The sequence below is a fragment of the Nomascus leucogenys genome, chromosome 8 (genome assembly GCF_006542625.1).
Source record: "Nomascus leucogenys isolate Asia chromosome 8, Asia_NLE_v1, whole genome shotgun sequence".
Classification (NCBI taxonomy): Eukaryota; Metazoa; Chordata; class Mammalia; order Primates; family Hylobatidae; genus Nomascus; species Nomascus leucogenys.
In genome coordinates, this window is record NC_044388.1 from 55,932,503 (window position 1) to 55,954,446 (window position 21,944).

Below are 21,944 nucleotides of genomic sequence, written 5' to 3' on the forward strand. Positions count from 1 at the left end.
AGAGACAATAACTAATTATAGCTTATGGGTTGAAAAAATAAAACTGCTATAGAAATAATTTTGGGGACAATGGGGAAATTTGAATATGAACTGTATAATAAATGATTTTATGGACTTACTAATTTTCTTGGGTTTAAGCATGTATTGCGGAAAATGTTCTTATTCTTAGAACACAGGAAAATGTTCTTATTCTTAGAACATGCAAATGAGAACACAGGAAAATGTTCTTATTCTTAGAACATGCATGCTAACATATTTGGGGGTGAAGAATCTGCAACTTTCAAAGAATTCAGCAAAAATCATTGGGTGGGGCTGTGAATGTGGAGAGAAGAGACGGAGAGAAATCAAACCCGGCAAAATGTTAACAATGAGCTGAAGGACGGCTAAACGAAAGCTCACTGTACTATTTTTAAAACTTTTCTGTAGCTATAAGCCGTTTTTACTGAGGAAGTCGAGGAAAGGGAATGTCTTTCAGGAAAGGCCAGAGCAAATGCACGCAAGAGCAGAGAAAAGATTGGAAAACGCCTCTCAAAATAACAGTCCCGCCCTTCCCGGGACTCTTCCCTATAGGCTGTTCAAGTCACGTGGTGGCTATGACCCCGCCCACAGCTCCCAGAGGCCCGCGCGCGCCGTCTGCAGTTCGGCTGCTTCCTCTTGGCGGGTGGGCTGCAGCTATGGAGGGCGAGCCTCCACCTGTGGAGGAGCGGCGGCGGCTGCAGGAGGAGCTGAACGAGTTCGTGGAAAGCTGCTGCCGGACGCTGGAGGAGGTGACGGCGTCCCTGGGCTGGGACCTAGATAGTCTGGATCCCGGGGAAGAGGAGGCGGCGGAGGTGAGGGGCGCGGCCGCGGGGCCGTTTCGGGGACTGTCGGCCCGCAGTCTTCTCTGGAAGAAGGGAGATCCGCTTTGGCAGCCGCGGAGGGAAGGGCGAGGAGTCCTCGTCCTTGTGCAGAGCGGCGATGGGCGCCCGGGACCCGACGGGCGCCGCGGGCCCTGGAGTAACCCTGATGTCCCTGGGTCCCGGGCTGGGGTGCGCGAGGGACTCCCGAAGGCTCCACATCGACCTCCAGTGCGGCCCTCCTCCCGCAAAACTTCGAGTTTAAAGAAAACGGGGGGTTGGGCGCGGTGGCGCACGCCTGTAATCCTAGCACTTTGAGAGGCCAAGGCGGGAGGATCCCTTGAGCCCAGGAGTTCGAGACTAGCCTGGGCAACATGGTGAAACCTCTTCTCTACCAAAAGTACAAAAATTAGCCGGGTGTGGTGGTGCGAGCCTGTGGCCCCAGCTATTTGGGAGGCTGAGGTGGGAGGATCGCTTGAGCCCAGGAGGTCGAGGCTGCAGTGAGCCGAGATCCCTCCACTGCATTCCAGCCTGGGTGACAAAGCAAGACCCTGTCTCAAAAAACAAACAAACTGCAGGAAGATGTGTTGAGTGAGGAGGGAATGGCAGATTTGGTATTTATTTAGAAAGTAAGTGAATGTGTCTCAGAGCGCTGCAGAGGGATTGGCGGTTTGCATTGTCATCTGTCATATGGATTCCGCAGTTGCACCAGATTCGGTGTCAGGAGAGCTGGGAGTTTGCCAGTTCGCCTTTCTATGCCTTAAAATTGGACACTTCTGACTGGGACAGCACCAATTCTAGGATTATTAAAGGTTGTCACCAAGAGATGGTAACTGGCAACTCCCGTGGACATTAGAATTGCTTTTTTAAAAATGTAGGCAAGTGTATTTAGAGTGAACAGTCGTGATTTTTGTTTCTTTGTGGGGTATTTTTGGTGGAATGAGAGGAAGGGAAGTGCTCCAATGTGGGGTAATTCATTATCTTTAAAATTACTTCTGGGTTTACCATGCTGTGATAATTTCTCCTGGGTTTAAGTTACATGACTGATTCCTCAGAGACATTTAAAATATATTTGATTTCTGTATATACCATTCATTATTTATTGTATTAAAAGCACAGAGGAAATTGAGAAATCTTTAATGTTCATTTAGAGGGGTATTTGAAGCTGGGAATTCCATTGAGTGGGGCTTACCAGACCCTTCCATACGTTGTTTACTCAGCATTGCAGTAACATTGGATTCCTTGTATTAACATTTAAATAGCACTTTGTTTGTGCCACTTACATTACTTCATTTAATACTCAAAATAACCCTATGAGGTGGGTATTTTTGGCCACATTTTATAGACGAGGAAAGGGACACAGAGGTGATAATTTGTTGAAGGATACACTGCTAGTAAATGGCAGTTAGGATTTCCACCGGTGTTTTAGTACTGAAATTTAGTGAACAACAGTTACAGTTCCTGGTCCTCACAGAGCTTATTGTTTGGTGGTGGTGAGGGGGAATACGGATAACTCAACCATTATATTATCATGGGTCTATGATGGGTGGGGTTGGAATTGCTATAGTACAGTTTATTATAGGCTGTGGTGGACAAAGTGGTGGTCAACAAAGGCTTCCTGGACAAAGTGAATTCTAAGCTGATAAATAAGAGTCGAATTAGCTAGGGGGTTTGGGGGTGAGGGGAAGAAGCATCAACAGCATGTGTAGAAGTTCGGAGACGAGGGAGTGACCAGATCAGGAAGCCTCAAGTAGTTAAGGATAGCTAGAGCACAGGGTGTAGAGTTAGAGTAGAATGATGATAGTGGGTAGAGGTCAGATCTTAAAGGTCCTTGTCAGCCATATTAGAAAGTCTAGATTTTTTTTTTTTTTAATGAAGGCAGTGGGGAGGTATGGAATTATTTTAAGGCAGGGCATATTATAATCACATTTACCTTTTAATAAAATAATAGCATACATTTATTGAATGCTTGCTATGTACCAGGCCCTATTTGAATTCCTTTATGTGTATAAACTTTGGTATACTTTTTTAAATCTTCACAATCACTTTGTGAGAGAGGTCCTGCTGTTATTTTCATTTTATATAATAGAAAATGAGGCAAAGAGAGATTAAGTACCTCACCCAGTTTCATGCAGCCAGTAAGTGGCAGAGCTGGAATTCAAACCAGCCACAGGATGGAAACTGAAGTGGAGGGCAGCAAGACTGGAAGCAGAGAGAGAGAGCAAGAGTGAGAGAGAGCAAGCGAGCATAGTCAGGAGATGGTGTTGTATTCCAGGAGAGAGTTGATGATACCCTGAGTTGGGGAAGTGGCAGTGGGGATGGAGGATGTTGAGGGATTTTCAGAAATATTTAGGAGTTAAATTGGCAGGACTAGGTGATTGATTGGATATGGGTGATGAGGGAGAAGAAGTAGTTTCTTGCTTGAGCAAGGGGGACCTTTCACTGAAATAGAAAAGTACAAGAGGAATAGGTTTGAGGGTTGGGAGACAATGAATATAATGAATTTATTTTTGTTTGTGTTGAACTTTTGGTGTCTTTAGTATACGGTACTGGAGAGAAACAAGGTATAAAGATCTAAATTTTGGGAGTCCTCACTGTATAGTGAGAGTTGTAGCTTTGAGATCTTTCAGTAAGCATATATTAAATAGCAAAAGGTCAGTGGTTATATTAATACTTACATGAAAACCAACATCTAAAGGGGGACAAATAGAGCAAGGAAGACAGATATTTAGAATATTTAGAGGAGACAAAGTAGAAGCCAGAGCGGTAGAAAGAACATGAGGGGTGTGTCAGAATCACCGATGGACAATTGGAGTGTGACCTTCCAAGAGTTCAGATAAGACAAGACAGCGACATGTTCTTTGGCTTTAGTAGCAAGGTTATTAGTGACCTATTGACTGGTTTCAGTGGGGTGATGGTGGCAACAAGTGAGGAATCGTTATAGGTGAGGTGAGGTTGTTTAGACACTGAGTGTAAATACATCTTTCAAAGAGTTAGGCTTTGAAGGAGTGGAGAGAGGATGGGGCATTTAGGGAGTTAGGGGTTGAAGGAGTTTTATTTTTCTTTAATGCACAACCACATGGAGGTTGAGAGAGGCCTGTAGAAGAGGATGCACTATACAGTACTGGTACATAATTAAATGGTAAACATTTAATGGTAATAATTATTTATTTAAATATTATGTACCTATTTTCTTTGTTTCTGTTTGATTTTTATAGGATGAAGTTGTGATATGTCCATACGATTCCAATCATCACATGCCTAAATCATCTTTAGCAAAGCACATGGCATCTTGTAGATTGAGGAAAATGGGCTATACCAAAGAAGAAGAGGTACCATATATTTACCATATTTTTTATATATATATAAAATATATATATGTGTCATGCATCTTACGCATTAATTCACAATTTTTGGAAGTTACAATGTGAGGTTCACTGACATAAAATAATAGCCCCTACCTGAAGGGTAGAATGGTACTTGCCTAATTGCACAAATTATTGTGAGAAATCATTAAGTGATACTAATCTATTTTTTATGTCAAGTCTTAAAATAGTCAATTATCTGATACTTAAGAACACTAAGATTTTTTTTTTCAGGATGAAATGTATAATCCTGAGTTTTTCTATGAAAATGTGAAGATACCTTCGATTACTTTGAGTAAGTATTAAGTTATTATAATTTAAAAATATCTTAGTGTAGATATTGATTTTTCATTTTTGCATTATCAAAAGAATGGATTGTATAAGCATGCTTATGACAAAGAAGAACGTTTAGTACCTTAAGAGAATGTAGAATTAATTAATGTACAAGGCAACTAATTCACATAATCTGAAGTTTAGAGACCAGGCTTGTATTAATAGGCAGTGAAAACCTTACAAAGCTTTGTATAGTACAGCAGACACCTTCTTTCTCAGTTACAACAAAAATTTGAGCATGTGACACAGATTGAAGGATGAGACTGAAGATGGACATGTGTTCCAGGGATTCATAGCATATATAGAGGTTACAGTCTTGGGCTCTGGAAAAAGAATGTCCTGATTCAACTCCTGTTTTTAAAATGAAAGATGTGACTTTCAGCGAGGTAATTAACCTGTTTGTTGCCTAAATTTCTTTATAAAATGGAGATGGTTATAATAGCACTTTGCAAAGATTGAGTGATATATATAGATAATATTCTTAGAATAGTGTCAGGCACTTAGCTGGAGTCAGGCACTTAGCTAGAGGGTCACAGAGTTGTGACCATTACAGCACAGGCTTCAAGAATGTCAGCTATTATTGGTCAGTAAAGTTTGTCACTGCCACTGCGGCGTGCCTAATTATAGGCATGAACTGCTTGAAGTCTGATTACTTGCTGGGCTGTAGATAAATCTGAAAGGATTCTGTGTTCAGATTTCATAGACAGGGATGTGGATGTTTCTTAAGATTCTGGGCCGGGCGCGGTGGCTCACGCTTGTAATCCCAGCACTTTGGGAGGCCGAGGCGGGCGGATCACGAGGTCAGGAGATCGAGACCACGGTGAAACCCCGTCTCTACTAAAAATACAAAAAATTAGCCGGGCGTGGTGGCGGGCGCCTGTAGTCCCAGCTACTCGGAGAGGCTGAGGCAGGAGAAAGGCGTGAACCCGGGAGGCGGAGCTTGCAGTGAGCCGAGATTGCGCCACTGCACTCCAGCCTGGGCGACGGAGTGAGACTCCGTCTCAAAAAAAAAAAAAAAAAAAAAAAAAGATTCTGGAAGGTTTGTCCACGTGCCCAAAGGGCTTGGATCAGAAACCAGTTAATAATTTAATTGTGGTCACTGATGAGTCATATTGTATTTATGGATTTTTTTTTTTTTGACAGATAAGGACTCACAATTCCAGATAATTAAACAAGCTAGAACTGCAGTTGGGAAAGACAGTGATTGTTACAATCAAAGTAAGTGGCATTACAGTTTAAGTGAATTAAAGAATCAAATTATTATTATTTTTCTCATAAGCATGTTACTAATTTTCTTCAAGAAAAACCTGTGAAAACTGTTACCTGGGAAAGGTAAAGTTTTACATTTAACATTGGGCTAATTTGTTTCGTTTCAACTTCATTTGTTAGATATTTCCTGTTGAGATACACCAGAGTCTCACTAGGACACTATCTTAGCTAGGGGTTCATCCTTTGGAATTACCTGGCAATTTATAGGTGAGATTGTCTTGTGGCTAATTAAAAAAATTATTATTTAGTAAATACAGGTGGTCCCAACTTAATGATGATTTATTTAATTTAGGATTTTTTCAATTTTGTGGTGTTGTAAAAACAATACACAATCACAAGGTTTTAGACTTTAAGTACTAGTGATTCTTTTATCAGACATTGGGCTGCATTTTCAACTTAACGGTATTTTCAGTTTATGATGGGTTTATCGGGATGTAACCCCATGTAAGTCAAGGAACATCTATAAATGCCACTGAGTGAGGCTCTTTTACCCTGAGATTTCCTCTCTTTAGAGTGTTGAAATGCAGTGTAAAGAAAAGGCTTAGGCTAAAAGAGATTAGTCTCCACAGCTACCCTCAGATTGCTACCCAGTAAGTGAGTTGGTTTGAGATGATGAATGCTTGGGATCCCCTTCTCAGAAAAAAAGTACAAACACAAAAGTTTTACATATAATTTCAGAGGATTCATGTTAATAGATCCTTTCATGCCCAGCTTTAGAGCTGGGTTAAAGAGTTTCTCCCTGGGAACCTCAGCAGAGAGTAGGTTAAAAGTTTTAAGCATAAGCTTTTAGGAAATTGAAAGAAAACTTAATCCATCAAAAGCATAGACATAGGCCAGACACAGTGGCTCACGCCTGTCATCCCAGCACTTTGGGAGGCCAAGGCGGTTGGATCATCTGAGGTCAGGAGTTCAAGACCACCCTGGCCAACATGGCAAAACCCTGTCTTTACTAAAAAATACAAAAATTGGCCGGGCATGGTGGCAAGCACCTGTAATCCCAGCTACTCAGGAGACCGAGGCAGGAAGAATTGCTTGAACCCAGGAGGCGGAGGTTTCAGTGAGCCAAGATTGCGCCATTGCACTCCAGCCGGGGCAACAGAGTGAGACTCCATCTCAAAAAAAAAAAAACAAAAAAAACAAAACACACATACACACATAGACAAACGAGTTAATAAAAGTTTAAATTTCTGATGAATGTAGATATGACATCTAGCCAAAACCTGAACAGCTTCTCTTATAAGGATTTCTGCATTGTCTTCTTTGAACCTTCTGTAGGTAGCTTTCTCTGGACAGCTTACCTTTTTTTCCTCATTCTTTATTCTAGCTGAATTATATTTACCAGGCTGTAGTCATGGCTGTTTTTCTCCCTCATTGAAATTGAGGATCTTTACCAAATACTGTTCTAAGCCAGTATCTGGACTTGATTTCTCAGAGTTGCACTGTGGCTTCAGAAGGAAGACCATCTTATCCTTAGCTGTCTATGTTACATGGGTTCTCTACAACAGCCAGAAGCACATTTCTTGTATTTTTTGTTTTGAAGTTCCCACTTTTGTTCCTGTCAGCGAAATTCCAGGTTTTTTTCTTTGAGGGAGAGAGTTGACTCTCATTTTATTTATTCGGAGAGATTACTGAGCTATGACTAGTCAAGCCTTTTTTGACCTCTGCTATTGGTTCTACTCATATCCCCTGGTAGTGTACCCATAAAAAAGTTGAGGTTTTTGGTTTTTGAAGGGGTTAATAATACTTAAAGGACTTTATTTGAGTCTTAAGTGGTTAGATTTACTGAATTTATTTTAGAGCTGAAAGAGAACTTGGAGATCATCTAATCCAGTGTCTGCATTTTACAGATAAGAAAAACTCTATCTGATAGAGACATGATAAAGTTCTAGTGTGTTTGTTCTAAAGGTCCTCCGTATTTTTTTTTAAAAGGTTATTTTTTTAAAAGCTCTTTTATGAATTGCATTTCTCTTTCACAACAAACTTGTGATAAGTTGAAAGATATTTTCCCCTCCATAATAGGTGAGGAAACAGGCACAGAAAAGTGAAGTAACTCGCCTCTGCTAGATAATAGCAAAGTGGATCCAGAACTAAGTTCTGAATTTTGATACAAACTCTGAACTGAGTTGTTTGATTTTCTGTTAGAAACCCTACATTTAGTAAAATTTGTGGACTAGGATTCTAGATATTGCTCAAATTTATTTATGATGTCTTTCATGATTAAGTGGAAAAATATCACAAACTTCGTATCTCTGCATACTAATTGTGACTATCAGTGCTGTTCATTGTTTATTCTGCTTTTTGTAAACCTGTTTTAAAGAAATAAAAGTAGCTGCTTGGCCATGTATTAATAATGATAACTGAGTTTTTGTTTCCTTATCTGTAATACAAAACTCTCATAGAGTTGTTGAGAGGGACAGAGATAATGGATGCTAAACAAGCCCTAGCTCCAAAAATTGGTAGCTTCTATGGTCTAAGTGAAAATTAATGTACAGAAAGTAATATTAAGATAATGAAATGGATGAGTTTCATATATATGAATAATTTAGAAAATGTTCTGCTTTTTAATTTTTATAATGGTAATAAGGGAGATTTGGACATTGAGCTTAGTTCTTTTCAAAAGCAAAGAATTACTTTGAATGAATAGTTCTTTTGATAGGTAAGAGGAACTTTGATTTTGAATTCTTACACTATCTTAAATTAAGATTTAATTGTTAACCGTAACTTTTTTTTTTTGAGGTGGAGTCTCACTCTCTCGCCCAGGCTGGAGTTTAGTGGCACAATCTCGGCTCACTGCAAGCTCTGCCACCTGGGTTCACACCATTCTTCTGCCTCAGCCTCCCGAGTAGCTGGGACTACAGGCACCTGCCACCACACCCGGCTAATTTTTTTGTATTTTTTTAGTAGAGACAGGGTTTCACCGTGTTAGCCAGGATGGTCTTGATCTCCTGACCTTGTGATCTGCCCACCATGGCCTCCCAAAGTACTGGGATTACAGGCGGGAGCCACCGCGCCTGGCCAACAGTAACTTTATATGATCTTTAACCTTCTTTAAAAATTTTTTTTTGGCCGGGTGCAGTGGCTCCCGCCTGTAATCCCAGCACTTTGGGAGGCCAAGGTGGGCAGATCACCTGAGGTCAGGAGTTCAAGACCAGCCTGGCCAACATGGTGAAACCCTGTCTCTACTAAAAATACCAAAATTAGCCAGGCGCTATGGTGCGTGCCTGTAATCCCAGCTACTCAGGAGGCTGAGGAAGGAGAATCACCTGAACCTGGGAGGTGGAGGTTGCAGTGAGCCAAGATGGCGCCACTGCACTCCAGCCTGGGCGACAGAGTGAGACTCTGTCTCAAAAAAAAAAAAAAAAATTTTTTATAGCCTCTGTAGAGTTACGCAATTTCTCAACAGATTATTTTTGTGGCTCACTTATGTCTTAGACATTTTAAGATCTTTTCCCTCAGGACAGGACTTTCTTTAAATATCTTATTGATGTATTTACTTTGAAGGGAGAATGACTAACATGAAAAATTTTACATTTCTCCATCTAATTCATATTTTGTTTGTTACACACTACAATGTAAGTTTTTTGACAAGGTTTTATATGTATGTTTTCATTTCATCTGTCATGTCAGGCCTAAACTCAGTGTACAGAATTCTCAATCTTTATGAAAGCTCGTACAGCTATTCGATCTACATACTTATTTTCAGATATAGTTACTTCGGTTAATTTTTTAACCAAGATATTTCAATCATAAACAATCATTTTATGTTTAGTGGTTTATCTTCTTTCAATATTAAATATTCAGGTTGTATACTTCAGTATCGTAAAGTGTGTTTGAGTCATGGCCATGATATGAAGATCAGTGTACTATCAAAGAAACTTAAAAAGACAGGATAGGATGGCTTTAGATCCAGTTTGTTCCTATCACTTGTGAGACTTTGGGCAAGTCGTGTTACTTCTATGACACTTAATTTCTTTATCTGTAATGTTAAGGAATTGACTCTGAATGAATTCCCCCTAAAATTCTGAATTTGTATCTTTGCGACAACACCTACTAGTACTATTTAATGTTGTATGTTAGATGTTTAAGATCCCCTTTGATGACAAAAGTAACAAGAATGAGAATTGGCATTATTAAAACAATAGATTAGAGTTTCAATTTGGGGTGATGAAAAAGTTCTAGAGATGGATAGAGGTTGCACAACAATGTGAATGCACTTCATGTCTCTGAACAGTACACTGAAAAATTGGTTAGAATGTTAAATTTTATGTTATATATATTTTGCCACAAAAAACCTGCAAAAACAGGCAGCCAAAGGGTCTTAGAGTTATTATAATTATAGTACATTCATATGTACCTTTAAATCATTTAGAAACATGCATTTTGAAAATTTACATTTTATGTAAATATAAGTTTATTTATGTTTATCCTTTTTGTTGTCAGAAATATCTATGTTCCGAATGAATTGAATGCAGTTTGTTGCTTAACCTTTCCTGTACTTTTTCTTTTTCAGTAATTGGGGTGAGTATAAAGAGGAATTAGGAACCTGAATGTACTCCTTATTTAAAGATATGCAGTATCCTTTTTGCAAATGATATCCTTTTAAAAGTATCACTCAAATTTCTAAACTTTATCTTAATACCTGTCACATATTATAGTCTTGAATTGGAATTTTGGTTGAATTACAAGGAATTTAAGTATCAGTCTTCATCATAAAGAAATTTAAGATGAAATTGAAGAAAATGCTAAAATAACTTAAGAAGGAAATTATATTTCTTTGTTTAAAAATAACAGGCAAAGGTTTATATGGAGCTTGTTTGTAATACATCATTATTTTCTAATCTTTGTGTTTTTCTCCCAAATTTTTATAGCCTATATTCAAAGGAATTAGGCTTATCAAAGCTGTTTTTATAATTTTGTATTATGAAATGCCTACTATAATTAGAATAAAATTGACTTGAAAGGGAACCCTTTTTTTCCCATTAATTGAAAACCCTTTGACTAGTAAAAATGGCCATATATTGTTATCTGTAGCCGTGTTAAACCATGGCCTCAGATTCACTGCAGCTCTCCTCTTAATATGTAGACAAGTAGTACCTCTTTTTTGTTGTAATGCTTAGTTCATAGTATGCTCTTATTTGAATTCTTTTTGCCTCTACTTAGGAACTTAATGAGGTTAGACTTTATCAAATGCAAGTATCTGGAAAGAGCTACTGATTTTATGTTGTTCTATGAACCAGTTACTACTTTAGAATAAGTTAGCAAACAATAAAAGGATTCCTTTAGTAGCTCGTGTTCATTGTTTGCATTAGTGAATAATGAAGTCTAGAAAGAATTGTTTTAAATTGCTTTTTTTACAGTTCCAATCATTTTTTTATTTGAGAAAATTTGAATCTCAAAACAAAAATTTTCTTCAATGTTTAATACATCATATCAAGGTATTGTATTTACTTTTTTTCCACTAATGAGCAGATTTTAGAAAATTCTGTAACTACCGGGGGGCACTGCTATTAATTTTTTTCAATTAATTTGGTTAAGCCACTATGCTTCCTCCTCAGGGAATTAAAATGAGTTTAATTTAATCTGTCCTTTCCTGGCGTGAGGAGGTGTAGGATTTCTGGTACTTAATTATTTTGTGGCCCCTAGCTCTAAGTCCTTGCACAAGTGGGGTATATTTTGAATATTGCCCATCTAGCTTGATGTCTCATACAAAAATATATTTTTTACACAGTTTTTAATATTTCCATAGTTTATTTTCAAAGGGACTGTAATGCATATTACTTATTAAAAGCATTTTTTCTCCCAACTTTGATGGGGAAAAGCATATCAACAGATAACTACTTTTGTAGATGGCTATAAAAATTGTTACCTAAAAGGCTTTCTTAGAGCAAATTGTCTCTTGTGATTATTCCTGCCTGCCTCCATGGGATCTGTCGTTATATTGTTGGAGAGAATAGCAAACATCCATAATACATTTTTTTTTGTGGATATAACATTCAGGATAGAATTGTTGTTTGTCATTTATTGCTTAGATTGATATGTTGTATACTTAGGGATTATGAAAAAAGTTTGTGTTAATACTGCATTATTAAAGCACATGTTCAAAGATAATTATTAGATTTTAAGTTCACAATGCTTCATGTATTGTTTATTCTTGTGATTTTATTTTTACTTTAGGGATTTATTCTTCATTGCCTGTTGAAGTTCCTCTGAATCACAAACGGTTTGTTTGTGATCTAACTCAAGCTGATCGTCTTGCCCTCTATGATTTCGTAGTTGAGGAGACAAAGAAAAAGCGCTCTGATTCTCAAATTATTGAAAATGACAGCGATCTCTTTGTAGACTTGGCTGCCAAAATCAATCAAGGTTTGAGATGCACATCATAGCTTTACATTTCTTTGTTATCATTTTATTCTATGAGTGTTATTAAGATGATTTAATTGTCGGGCCACTTTGAGTTAGAGTAAAATGGTTTTGTATTATTTAATATTGACATGAAGTTGGCCCTCTGTGTCTGTGGGTTCCATATCCATCAATTTGACCAACGGTGGATTGAAAATATTTGGAAAAAATAAAAGTGGGTGGTTGCCTCTGTACTATACATGTAGAGACTTTTTATTCTTGTCATAATTCCGTAAACAGTATATTAACAACTATTCATACAGCATTTACATCGTATCAGGTTTTTGGTGTTTTTTTGTTTTTGTTTTTTTGAGATGGAGTCTTACTCTGTCACCCAGGCTGGAATGCAGTAGCGCGATCTCAGTTCGTTGCAATCTCCGCCTCCCAAGCTCAAGCAATTCTCGTGCCTCAGCCTCCTGAGTAGCTGGGATTACAGACATGTGCCACCACACCTGGCTACTTTTTGTATTTTTAGTAGAGATGGGGTTTTGCTACGTTGGCCAGGCTGGTCTCAAACTCTTGGCCTCAAGTGATCCTCCTGTCTTGGCCTCCCAAAGTGCTGGGATTATAGCGTGAGCCACTGTACCCAGCCTGTATTAAGTATTGAAAGTAATTTAGAGATGACTTCAAGTGTACAGGAGGGTATGTGTAGGTTATATGCAAATACTACACCATTTTATATCAGAGACTTGAGCATCCATGGATTTTGATATCCTTGGGGGTTCCTGAACAAATTCTTCATGGATACTGAGGGATATTTACTCAGTACCTGAGGTTTTACTCTGACTTTTACATTAAATGTACCTTCTTTCTGTAAGAATATTACAACTGTGCTGTTACTTTAATCTATGTACCTAAGCACTCTTGTGTTCAACTAATGGCTGGAGAAAAGGAATGATATAAAACTTAGCCCGTATATATAAATAATATACAATTTTTAGAATGTTTTTATGTGCTACTTTGAAACAAGTTAAAATATAGGATTGTCATGTATTTATTTGATAATTCATAGAATTTAAAAGCTTTGAAGAATATAATAATTTTATTTTATTCTTTCATTAGACAACAGTCGAAAAAGTCCAAAATCCTACCTTGAAATCCTGGCAGAAGTAAGAGATTATAAAAGAAGACGCCAGTCCTATAGAGCCAAGAATGTTCACATAACCAAGAAATCATATACTGAGGTAAGTTTTACATAATCTTTGTTGATAACAAGAATTTCCCTTAGGTAATTTTCTAAATCTCTTCTATGAATTTCCACAATTCGTTGGAAATTTTCTGAAAGTGTCTTCAGGGTGGCCACACCTGATTTGTATCTGTTCCATCACTTCTAGATCCACCCTTTAGCAGGCAAAGGCTTTCATAGTACAAGAACCTTATATAAAACAATTGTACAACCTTAAAAGATATCTCCTTGTGAGAAAGTAGTAGGGTATCATGGTAAGAACATGAGTTTGGGCTTTAGGTAGACCATACCTTGACTTTTGATTCTGCTGTTTCTCATTGGCCCTTTGACTTGAGCAAGTTATTTGAGCTTTTTAGATTGAATGTTTTCTTTTCATAATAATAATAATAATATAATCTTTGCAGGGTGTTATGAGAATTGACTGACAGAATGCATGCAAACACAAATTTCTTCATGAATATTAGCTATTATCTTTTTTGGCAGAAAGCATGTTTTTATGTACTCTAGTAAATATTTGGACTTAAGAAATGTATTGATATACATTATTTATATATTGGTCTCTTGGTGTATATCTAGACTTATTTTCAGATGCCATTTAATGGCTCGTTAGAGTTGATGAATTTTTTTGGTATATGAATTACCTTACCCAGACTTTGCAAATAATTTCCTCATTGATTCCCTAATTGTTCCCATATTATTTCTTACTTCTCTCTGATTTAAAAGACCTTCCATAATCTGGCCTCCTTTTCCCAAGCATTTATTTTGCTTTAGTCAAGCATGTCTCTTAAACTATATCTGATTGCATATAATTATTCTTACCTCCATGCCCTATTACCTGTTACTTTCTTACCTGAAATGCTCTGTTTTTGCCATTTTAAATCTTGTTGAGTTTAAGGGCCACCATTTCTATGAGGTGCTAGTTGACTAATCTATCACTAGTTTATTGTACTAATAACTCTGTACCACACAGCTTAGCTCTAAATTTTATGCTGTTCTTTTTACAATTAAAGTCTGTGTTTTAGACTTACCTTCGCAAGTAGAGACCTGGGTCCCTGTCATACTACCTTGGTGATTCTCATAGTCCCTAAGATACTTGGCTCATCAGTTATTTCTTCTCTTGTCTCATAACCCTTGTAATCAAGCTTAAATGTTGCTGCTAGCATTCTTTACGGTTTTATAGTTGATATTTTATTGTGGAAATATTCAAACATATACGAAAGTGGATAGCATCGTCTAAGGAACCCTTATGTACCCATCACCCAGCTTCAAAAATTGAAATAAAAGATTGGCAAGGGCTTCATAGAGAAGCATTTGAGGGAAAGGGAGAAGCAAGGAGGAGTAAAGGAATGTCTCCTTATTGACTCTTTCCTATGTGGTGGAGCCTGAGCTAAGTGGGTTCTGTGCAAATAGCAGGCTTCAAGGCGCTTATGTAGACCTGCTGACAGGGAGGCTTGTAGGCCTGCCAGGGAAGCACGAGAGCTGGAACTTGAGATAGGTGTGTGTGACTCATGTCACTCTGCTAGGTTGGACCTTGGCATATCTTAGGTTTTCCATGGGAGAATATAGTGGAGGAGGAGAAGTGGTGGATAAGGATTTTCCGGGTGAAAGAACTAGCATTCTGAACAGCAGATAAAAGTATAGGAGTTTTTCAGAGACTCATTAGTAACCCAGGGTGGCTAGAGCTTAGGGCTTCTCCACTGAGAGATGAGGCTAGGTTCTATATGATGTAGTAAAATCCTGGAGGGCTTTGAAGTCTTCATTAAGGAGTTTGGATGTTGTTCCATTTTACTTTGAGAGCCATTGAAAGTTTCTTTAAGGTGGGGAGAAATGCAGTCAGGCCTGAATGATAGTGTTTCTGAGATTGCCCCGTGTCCCCTATACCTTTTTTCTGAAAACATTTTCTATTTAATCATGAGGGAAGTGTAAGCTCCTATTTTAGTTTTGTCTTTGCCTCTGCAGTGACTAACCCTGTGCTTGGTGGCATGGGTAAATAGGAAAGGAAAAACTTTCAAATGGTTCTTACCTATTTGAAAGTTTCTTTATAGTCATTCAGAAAGTGTCTGTGAAGTGACTGTATGTTTCATATTTTGTCTTATTAAGTCATATGATTAAGTCAAGATGACTTAATTATAAGGTTTTAAAAAAAATCATTTGTAAATAATCTCTAATAGATAAATTGCAAAACTAAAAATAGTGCCAAGAACTCCCATACTGCCTTTACCCAGATCACCCATTGTTAGCATTTTGCCACATAGCTTCTCATTGGCACTCTCACTCTCTCTGCACATTTTTCACTCTCTCGATCTTGATCTGTACATATTTTTTTCCCCTGAATTCTTTAAGGGTTAAATTACATACCTCATAACCCTTTTTCCCTAGTATGTATTTCCTAAGAACAGAGATATTTTCTCACATAAAGGTAGTACAGTTATAGCAACTTCAAATTTAATATTGCTATAAAACTTTTATCTACTATTCATACTCCAGTTTGACCATTGCCTTTTCTGTGTTCTCTAAACTGCACAAGTCCCACAGTCCATTATGTCATAGCGCTTAGTGAATATTTGATTGTTAGCACTGATTTTTCTAGCGTTATAGTCTTAATTTTTTGAGCAGTTTTCTTACCTGAGGCTCGGTGCTTACCTCTCCCAAGGTGATTCGAGATGTGATAAATGTGCACATGGAAGAACTCAGCAATCATTGGCAAGAAGAACAAGAGAAGGCAGAGGATGATGCCGAAAAGTACGTCAGTATCTTTATTGGTGAAAATACTCTCTCTTTGATAACGGATAACAATTAACTTATAATTGTTAAATTTTAGCATTTCCAAAACCCTTGATAGCACACAGTAAACTCATGAAAATGCTTATTGTTTTTTGTTGTCAGTGCCCAGGGTTATTATACCAGAGTTGTTCTGACATTACCCTTTGACAGTTTTCAGGGGGATAGCCATATTAGTGAAATATTTAAATAGCAAAACATACTAACATTTATGCCTAGTATTCCATTATCGGAACACCAAGCATGTGGGAGTTATTTATGTCCTACTGCTCAAGGTCATCGCCAAGGTCTCATTGCAAAAATTAAAAAAATTGCAACCTCAGGCATAAATGAGTTAAGAGCTGTGTTTATTTGTCCTCTTATATGGGTTATAAGATTGTGCATATTTACACCGTATCTACCATTGGTTTGATATAGAATATTACACTTTAGACTGGTGTGTCTGTGTATGTATACTGGAGACCAGTGGTAAAACAAACTAACATTCTTTTCTATGTTTTAGGAATGAAGAAAGGCGATCAGCTTCAGTAGATTCACGGCAGTCTGGGGGAAGCTATTTGGATGCTGAGTGTTCACGACATAGAAGGGATAGGAGTAGAAGCCCACATAAAAGAAAAAGAAATAAAGATAAGGATAAAAACTGTGAGTCAAGAAGAAGGAAAGAGAGGTGGGTCTAACCCTGCATCATCCAACGTTGAATTCTGTAGTTTTTAAAAATAGAACAGGTTCTTCTGTTGTAGACCATGCTGAGAAAATAGATTTTAAGAATAAGCTAAAGTAAGGAGAGTAAGCAATTGACGATGATTCTTAACATTCATTATAGTTCAGTTCAAATAACCACCACTCTAGTGACATAGATCTCTACGTATGTGATTGGATATTTTTTTTCCCTTTTTTATCTCTTACTTGCTTGCTTCCTAAACAGGACATATGAAAGTATTGTCTAGGCAGGACATTAACTGTTAAACACGTGTTTTCCTAGATCCCTTTCTTCTGCTCATTCCTTCCTTCCTCTTTCTCTTATTCTTTCTTTCTTTTTCCTGCTAATTCCTCAAATAAGGGTATATAGGGTCAGAGAGAACATCTTAATTTTGACAGTCAATTTTGCCCTTGTTAGTAAAATTTTGATAGCTTGAGAGATATGAATTAATACCGAATTAGTAAATCTAAATCATTTGAGGTCTATTTCTGTAGTCCAGCTGCTTACAAGGCATGTACCTGGATCTCAAGTTCATCAGGTCTAGAACTAAACTTACATTTTTCTCAACCTGCTCCTCTTTCCCCAGCATTACTGTCCTGGTTACAGAGATGACTCTCATCTATTAACGTAAGCCAGAAATCAAGGGGTCATTTTAGATACTTCCTTCCACTCCTTATCATCTGGTCAGTTCCTAATGAAATGATGGTCATTTTCCTAATTTTTCTACTTGTCTCTAAACTTACTGCATATGATTCCATTCCCTTGTATACTGCTAGAGTAAATAGTCACCTTATAGAACTCTTCAGTGGCGGTCTGGCATGGTGGCTCATGTCTATAATCCCTACACTGTGGGAGGCTGAGGCAGGTGGATCACTTGAGTTCAGGAGTTCAAGGCCAGCCAGGGCAACCTGGCAAAACCTTGTCTCTACAAAGAATACAAAGATTAGCCGGGTGTGGTGGTGCATACCTGTGGTCCTAGCCACTTGGGCTGAAGCAGGAAGATTGCTTGAGCCTGAGAGGTTGAGGCTGCAGTGAGCCGTGTTCTCACCCCTGCACTCTAGCCTGGGCAACAAAGTGAGACCCTGTCTCAAAAAAAATGAGAACTCTTCAGTGGCAAAATTCACATTCTTTTGAATGGCTCTCAAGACTTCTTGGATCCTGGCTCCTACCTACTTCTTGTATTTTGCTGCTACGCCATGAAATGCATAACTTGTGCTCTAGCCAGCCTGAGTTACTTAGAGTTCCTCATCCACACTGTGCCACATCTATGCCTTTCCACTTTTGTGTTCTGCTGCCTACCTCTTTTTAAAAGCCTACTTGGTAAACTCCTCCTCATCCTTTAAGACCCATCTCAGCCATTTCCTGAAGCCTTTTTCTCACTTGTTTAAGCAGAGCTGATCATCTTTTCCATTTTGTTGCCACCCTACCTAGCTCATAGTTGTTCTTGAGCTTAATAGTTATTATTATCGCTGCTAGACCGTGAGCTCCATGAAGGCAAGGTCTGTATCTTATTTAGTTTTATACACAAAGTACTTTCAAATATTAGGCTCTCAAATAATATCCTGTCTCTCCAGGGCCACTAGTAATCAGGAATTAAAGCTTATTGTCTTGGTTTGGTAATTTTGTTCATGTTACTGTCATTCAGTTAATTAGGTTTAAAGCCGCCTATGACTTAGTCCTTATACAAATGAAATATTCGCTTAGTAATCCTTTTTGATTCATATGCTGTTTTATAATAACTATAGTGCTTCTTCTACTTAAGTAATTTTTGACATCTCTAATCAATCCCTGTTGACTTAAATACATTAGAAGTCCTCAAAATCTAAACATTAAATAGTTTATAGTTTTTATTTAAAGAAGATAAACTGGATATAAGCAAGAAATACTTCTCAACAGGCTAATCTTTGATATCCAACCCTGGGGTGGACTGAATTATAGGGACTTGGTTTACCTGATGTAAACCAGAACAAGTAAAACATTCATTTAGAATGAAACAGTGTTTTTTTTTTTTTAAGAGTATGTATGAAAAATGCATTATTAAAACTAAGAGACAGGCCAGGCGTGGTGGCTCATGCCTGTAATCCCAGCACTTTGGGAGGCCGAGGCAGGTGGATCACCTGAGGTCAGGAGTTCGAGACCAGCCTGGTCAACGTGGTGAAGCCCCGTCTCTACTAAAAATACAAAAAATAGCCGGGTGTGGTGGTTCACACCTGAAATCCCAGCTACTTGGGAGGCTGAGGCAGAAATCGCTTGAATCCGGGAGGCGGAGGTTGCAGTGAGCCGAGATTGTGCCATCGCACTCCAGCCTGGGCAACAAGAGTGAAACTCCATCTCAAAAAAACAAACAAACAAATAAGAAAACTAAGAGACAAAACTGAAATAGGAATAATCAAAATGATTTTTTTTAAATTACGCTTTGAAGTTCTGCTTTAAAATTAACTTTGAGTATATGTAAATGATAGATAACCAGAAAATTCATTTCAAATAGAATGTTAAAAGTAGTGTATTACTGTTGAAAGTGGTGTATTACTGTTGAATTATTTTAAAGCTCTGATATTAAAATGTCCATCATAACCATTTTTTTATACCTCTTTTATTTCAGGGATGGGGAAAGACACCATAGTCATAAAAGAAGAAAGCAAAAAATATAAATGAAGCACTTGTACCTATATTAATTATGCTTATGCCCTGATAACCAATATACAGATATATTAATTGGAATTCCTTTGCATAGGAGAATGTTTTTATGATCTGTTTAGTGCTTATTATTTTCCAATAAATATGCTTCAAACCATAAGTACACTATTAGGCCCTACAACTTTGTTTTCCTTATCTTTTATTAGATGATTTGCTTCCTATAACTGATCTTGTTTTGTTCTTTTTGCTAATATATGTATCTCAAAATTCTTTAATTAAGTCAATATTTATCATATGTAAATTAAACATGAATACATTCTCATCTTATAACTACATCTTATAAATAAGGCTAATAACCCTTAGAACACCACCTGCGGTTCTGTCCTCACCCCAGTGGCGACTACTGTTTACCACTACAATGGTGAATTGTAGTAGGGAAAAACAATCTAAATATTGAAGAGAAATGGCCTAATTAAAATATGATGTAGTCATAGGATAGATTATTGTATTGGAGTTAAAAGAATCTAGATCCATATTAACCTGGATTGGTCTCAAAAACATAATGCTCAGTGAAAATAGCAAGTTGTAGAAAGTGATATACAAATTATATATATGTACAAAACAATACTATGCATTCTCTATGGCTATATAATATACGTAAATCTATTTTTAAAGATTCAGAAGAATCCACACCAAAGTTCTAACATTAAGTAGGGGGTATAGATGAGAGATTAGGGGTGCAAATCAGGATTGGGAGGGTGGTCAGGGAACTTTAGCTTTATCCATTAACACATTAATTTTTTAAAAAAATAAGGTATTCATGTTTCATTTAATTTAAAATATACTGTCATGTTGTGTTTTGTAAATCAAGTGAATTGAGGTACTATTTACTTACATTTATTGCACCCTTTTTAAGTGTGTATTTTATTGGGTTTTGACAGATTCATACCTCTGTGCAGCCACCGTCACGATCAAGATACAAATATTTTCATTGCCCAAAATTCTCATACCCCCTTTCCCAATCAGTTCCTCTACCCCTAGCCCTAGACAGCCACAGATTTGCTTTTGGTTACCATTGATTAGATCTATCCATTGTAGAATTCATGTACATAGAATACTGCAGTATGTACTCTGCCTTCTTCCTCTCTGCAGATTTTTGAGATTGATCCCTGTGTGTCAGTTGTCCATTTTTTTTTGTTGCTGAGTAGTATGTTCTATCGTATGTCAGATCATTCAGGTGAGACTTTGGCATGAAATGTTAAGCATCTGACATCTAAATAGCAATATTTTGAATACTGGAAACTCAGGTTAAAGATTTTGTTTCCAAGTAGAAATGAAATCTTATTATTTTAACAAGTAGCTGACAATGACAGAAAGATTGGATTTGGATCAGATTGGCTGTTAGGCTTCAGGTATGGGAAACAGCTCTCAGATTTATAAATTGGAAATCACCAGGTTACTTGCCAATATATAGTCATATTGCTGCCATTGTACTTAATTTCTAAATATATAAAATCCACATTTAAAAATTGTAAAAGCAAGGACTTGGGAGTGACTGATGAATCATGAAATTGCTGCTTTTATAGATCAAAACTACTGGAATCATCAGGAATTTCATATTGTTTCATATTGTGTGACAATTTATAATTTTGTTTTAAATTATGATTTCACTGATTTTACTAACTGGAAGGAAGAAGAGTAAAATTGGCATATGTAGGTTTTTTGTAGAAGAAAGATACAAGTGAAAATTAGGGTGGATTGGAGAAATTGGGGGAAAATAGAACAGTACAGAGAAAGGAAGAGATTGAAAATGTTACCAGAGTTCTTTAAAGCTCACATTTTATAGTGTCACTGCTGCAAACTATTTAATAAAATATGGCATCGGGTGAAAAGAGGCATTTGTTTGATCCTTGAACGAATTAATCTTACGTACTTCCCTGTTTGTGTTTTGAACCTTTCACTGGATATGAGCTACTTGAGAGCAGGGTTTATACCTTCATCAGTGTGATCCCTGTGCCTGCAACCTCATAGTTGTTAGTCTGTAATTTTAAATTTTGACAAAAGCATTTTCACAGCCCTGTCACATAAGATCTAGTTTTTATTTCTAGAGTGCTGCTATGAATAATTACTATAGCTGCTGTCCATCTTGCCCATCCATTAAGATACCTTCTCACAAACATTTCTAATCTACTGGCTGGAGTGCAGTGGTGCAGTCACTACAGCCTCAAACTCCTAGGCTCAGGCGATCCTCTTGCCCTGGCCTCCCATGTAGCTGCAACTATAGGTGTGTGCCACTACACCTGGCTAATTTTTTTTATTTTTTTTAGAGATGGCGTCTTGCTATGTTACCTAGGCTGGTCTTGAACTCCTGGGCTCAGATGATCCTCCTGTCCTCAGCCTCCCAAAATGCTGGGAGCCACCAGGCACCAGGTATGATC

The 21,944-nt window shown here is 37.5% G+C and overlaps 1 protein-coding gene across 1 annotated transcript; it reads left to right on the forward strand.

The window, feature by feature from the left end:
- Positions 1–643: 643 nt before the first annotated feature.
- SNRNP48 (small nuclear ribonucleoprotein U11/U12 subunit 48) lies at positions 644–21,398 on the forward strand. Its single transcript, XM_003272245.2, has 9 exons — positions 644–830; positions 4,055–4,168; positions 4,436–4,496; positions 5,678–5,752; positions 11,978–12,166; positions 13,265–13,386; positions 16,042–16,130; positions 16,672–16,836; positions 19,472–21,398. The coding sequence occupies exons 1-9, from the start codon at positions 675–677 to the stop codon at positions 19,518–19,520; spliced, it is 1,020 nt and encodes a 339-aa protein (XP_003272293.1). The 5' UTR covers positions 644–674; the 3' UTR covers positions 19,521–21,398.
- Positions 21,399–21,944: the final 546 nt, after the last annotated feature.

Bases quoted from the DNA above. Each gene is read 5' to 3' on its own strand.
- SNRNP48 (XM_003272245.2), top strand. From the start codon at position 675: ATGGAGGGCGAGCCTCCACCTGTGGAGGAGCGGCGGCGGCTGCAGGAG. The intron at 12,167-13,264 runs GTTTGAGATGCA...TTCTTTCATTAG, and splicing joins GGCTGCCAAAATCAATCAAG to ACAACAGTCGAAAAAGTCCA. The intron at 16,837-19,471 runs GTGGGTCTAACC...CTTTTATTTCAG, and splicing joins TCAAGAAGAAGGAAAGAGAG to GGATGGGGAAAGACACCATA.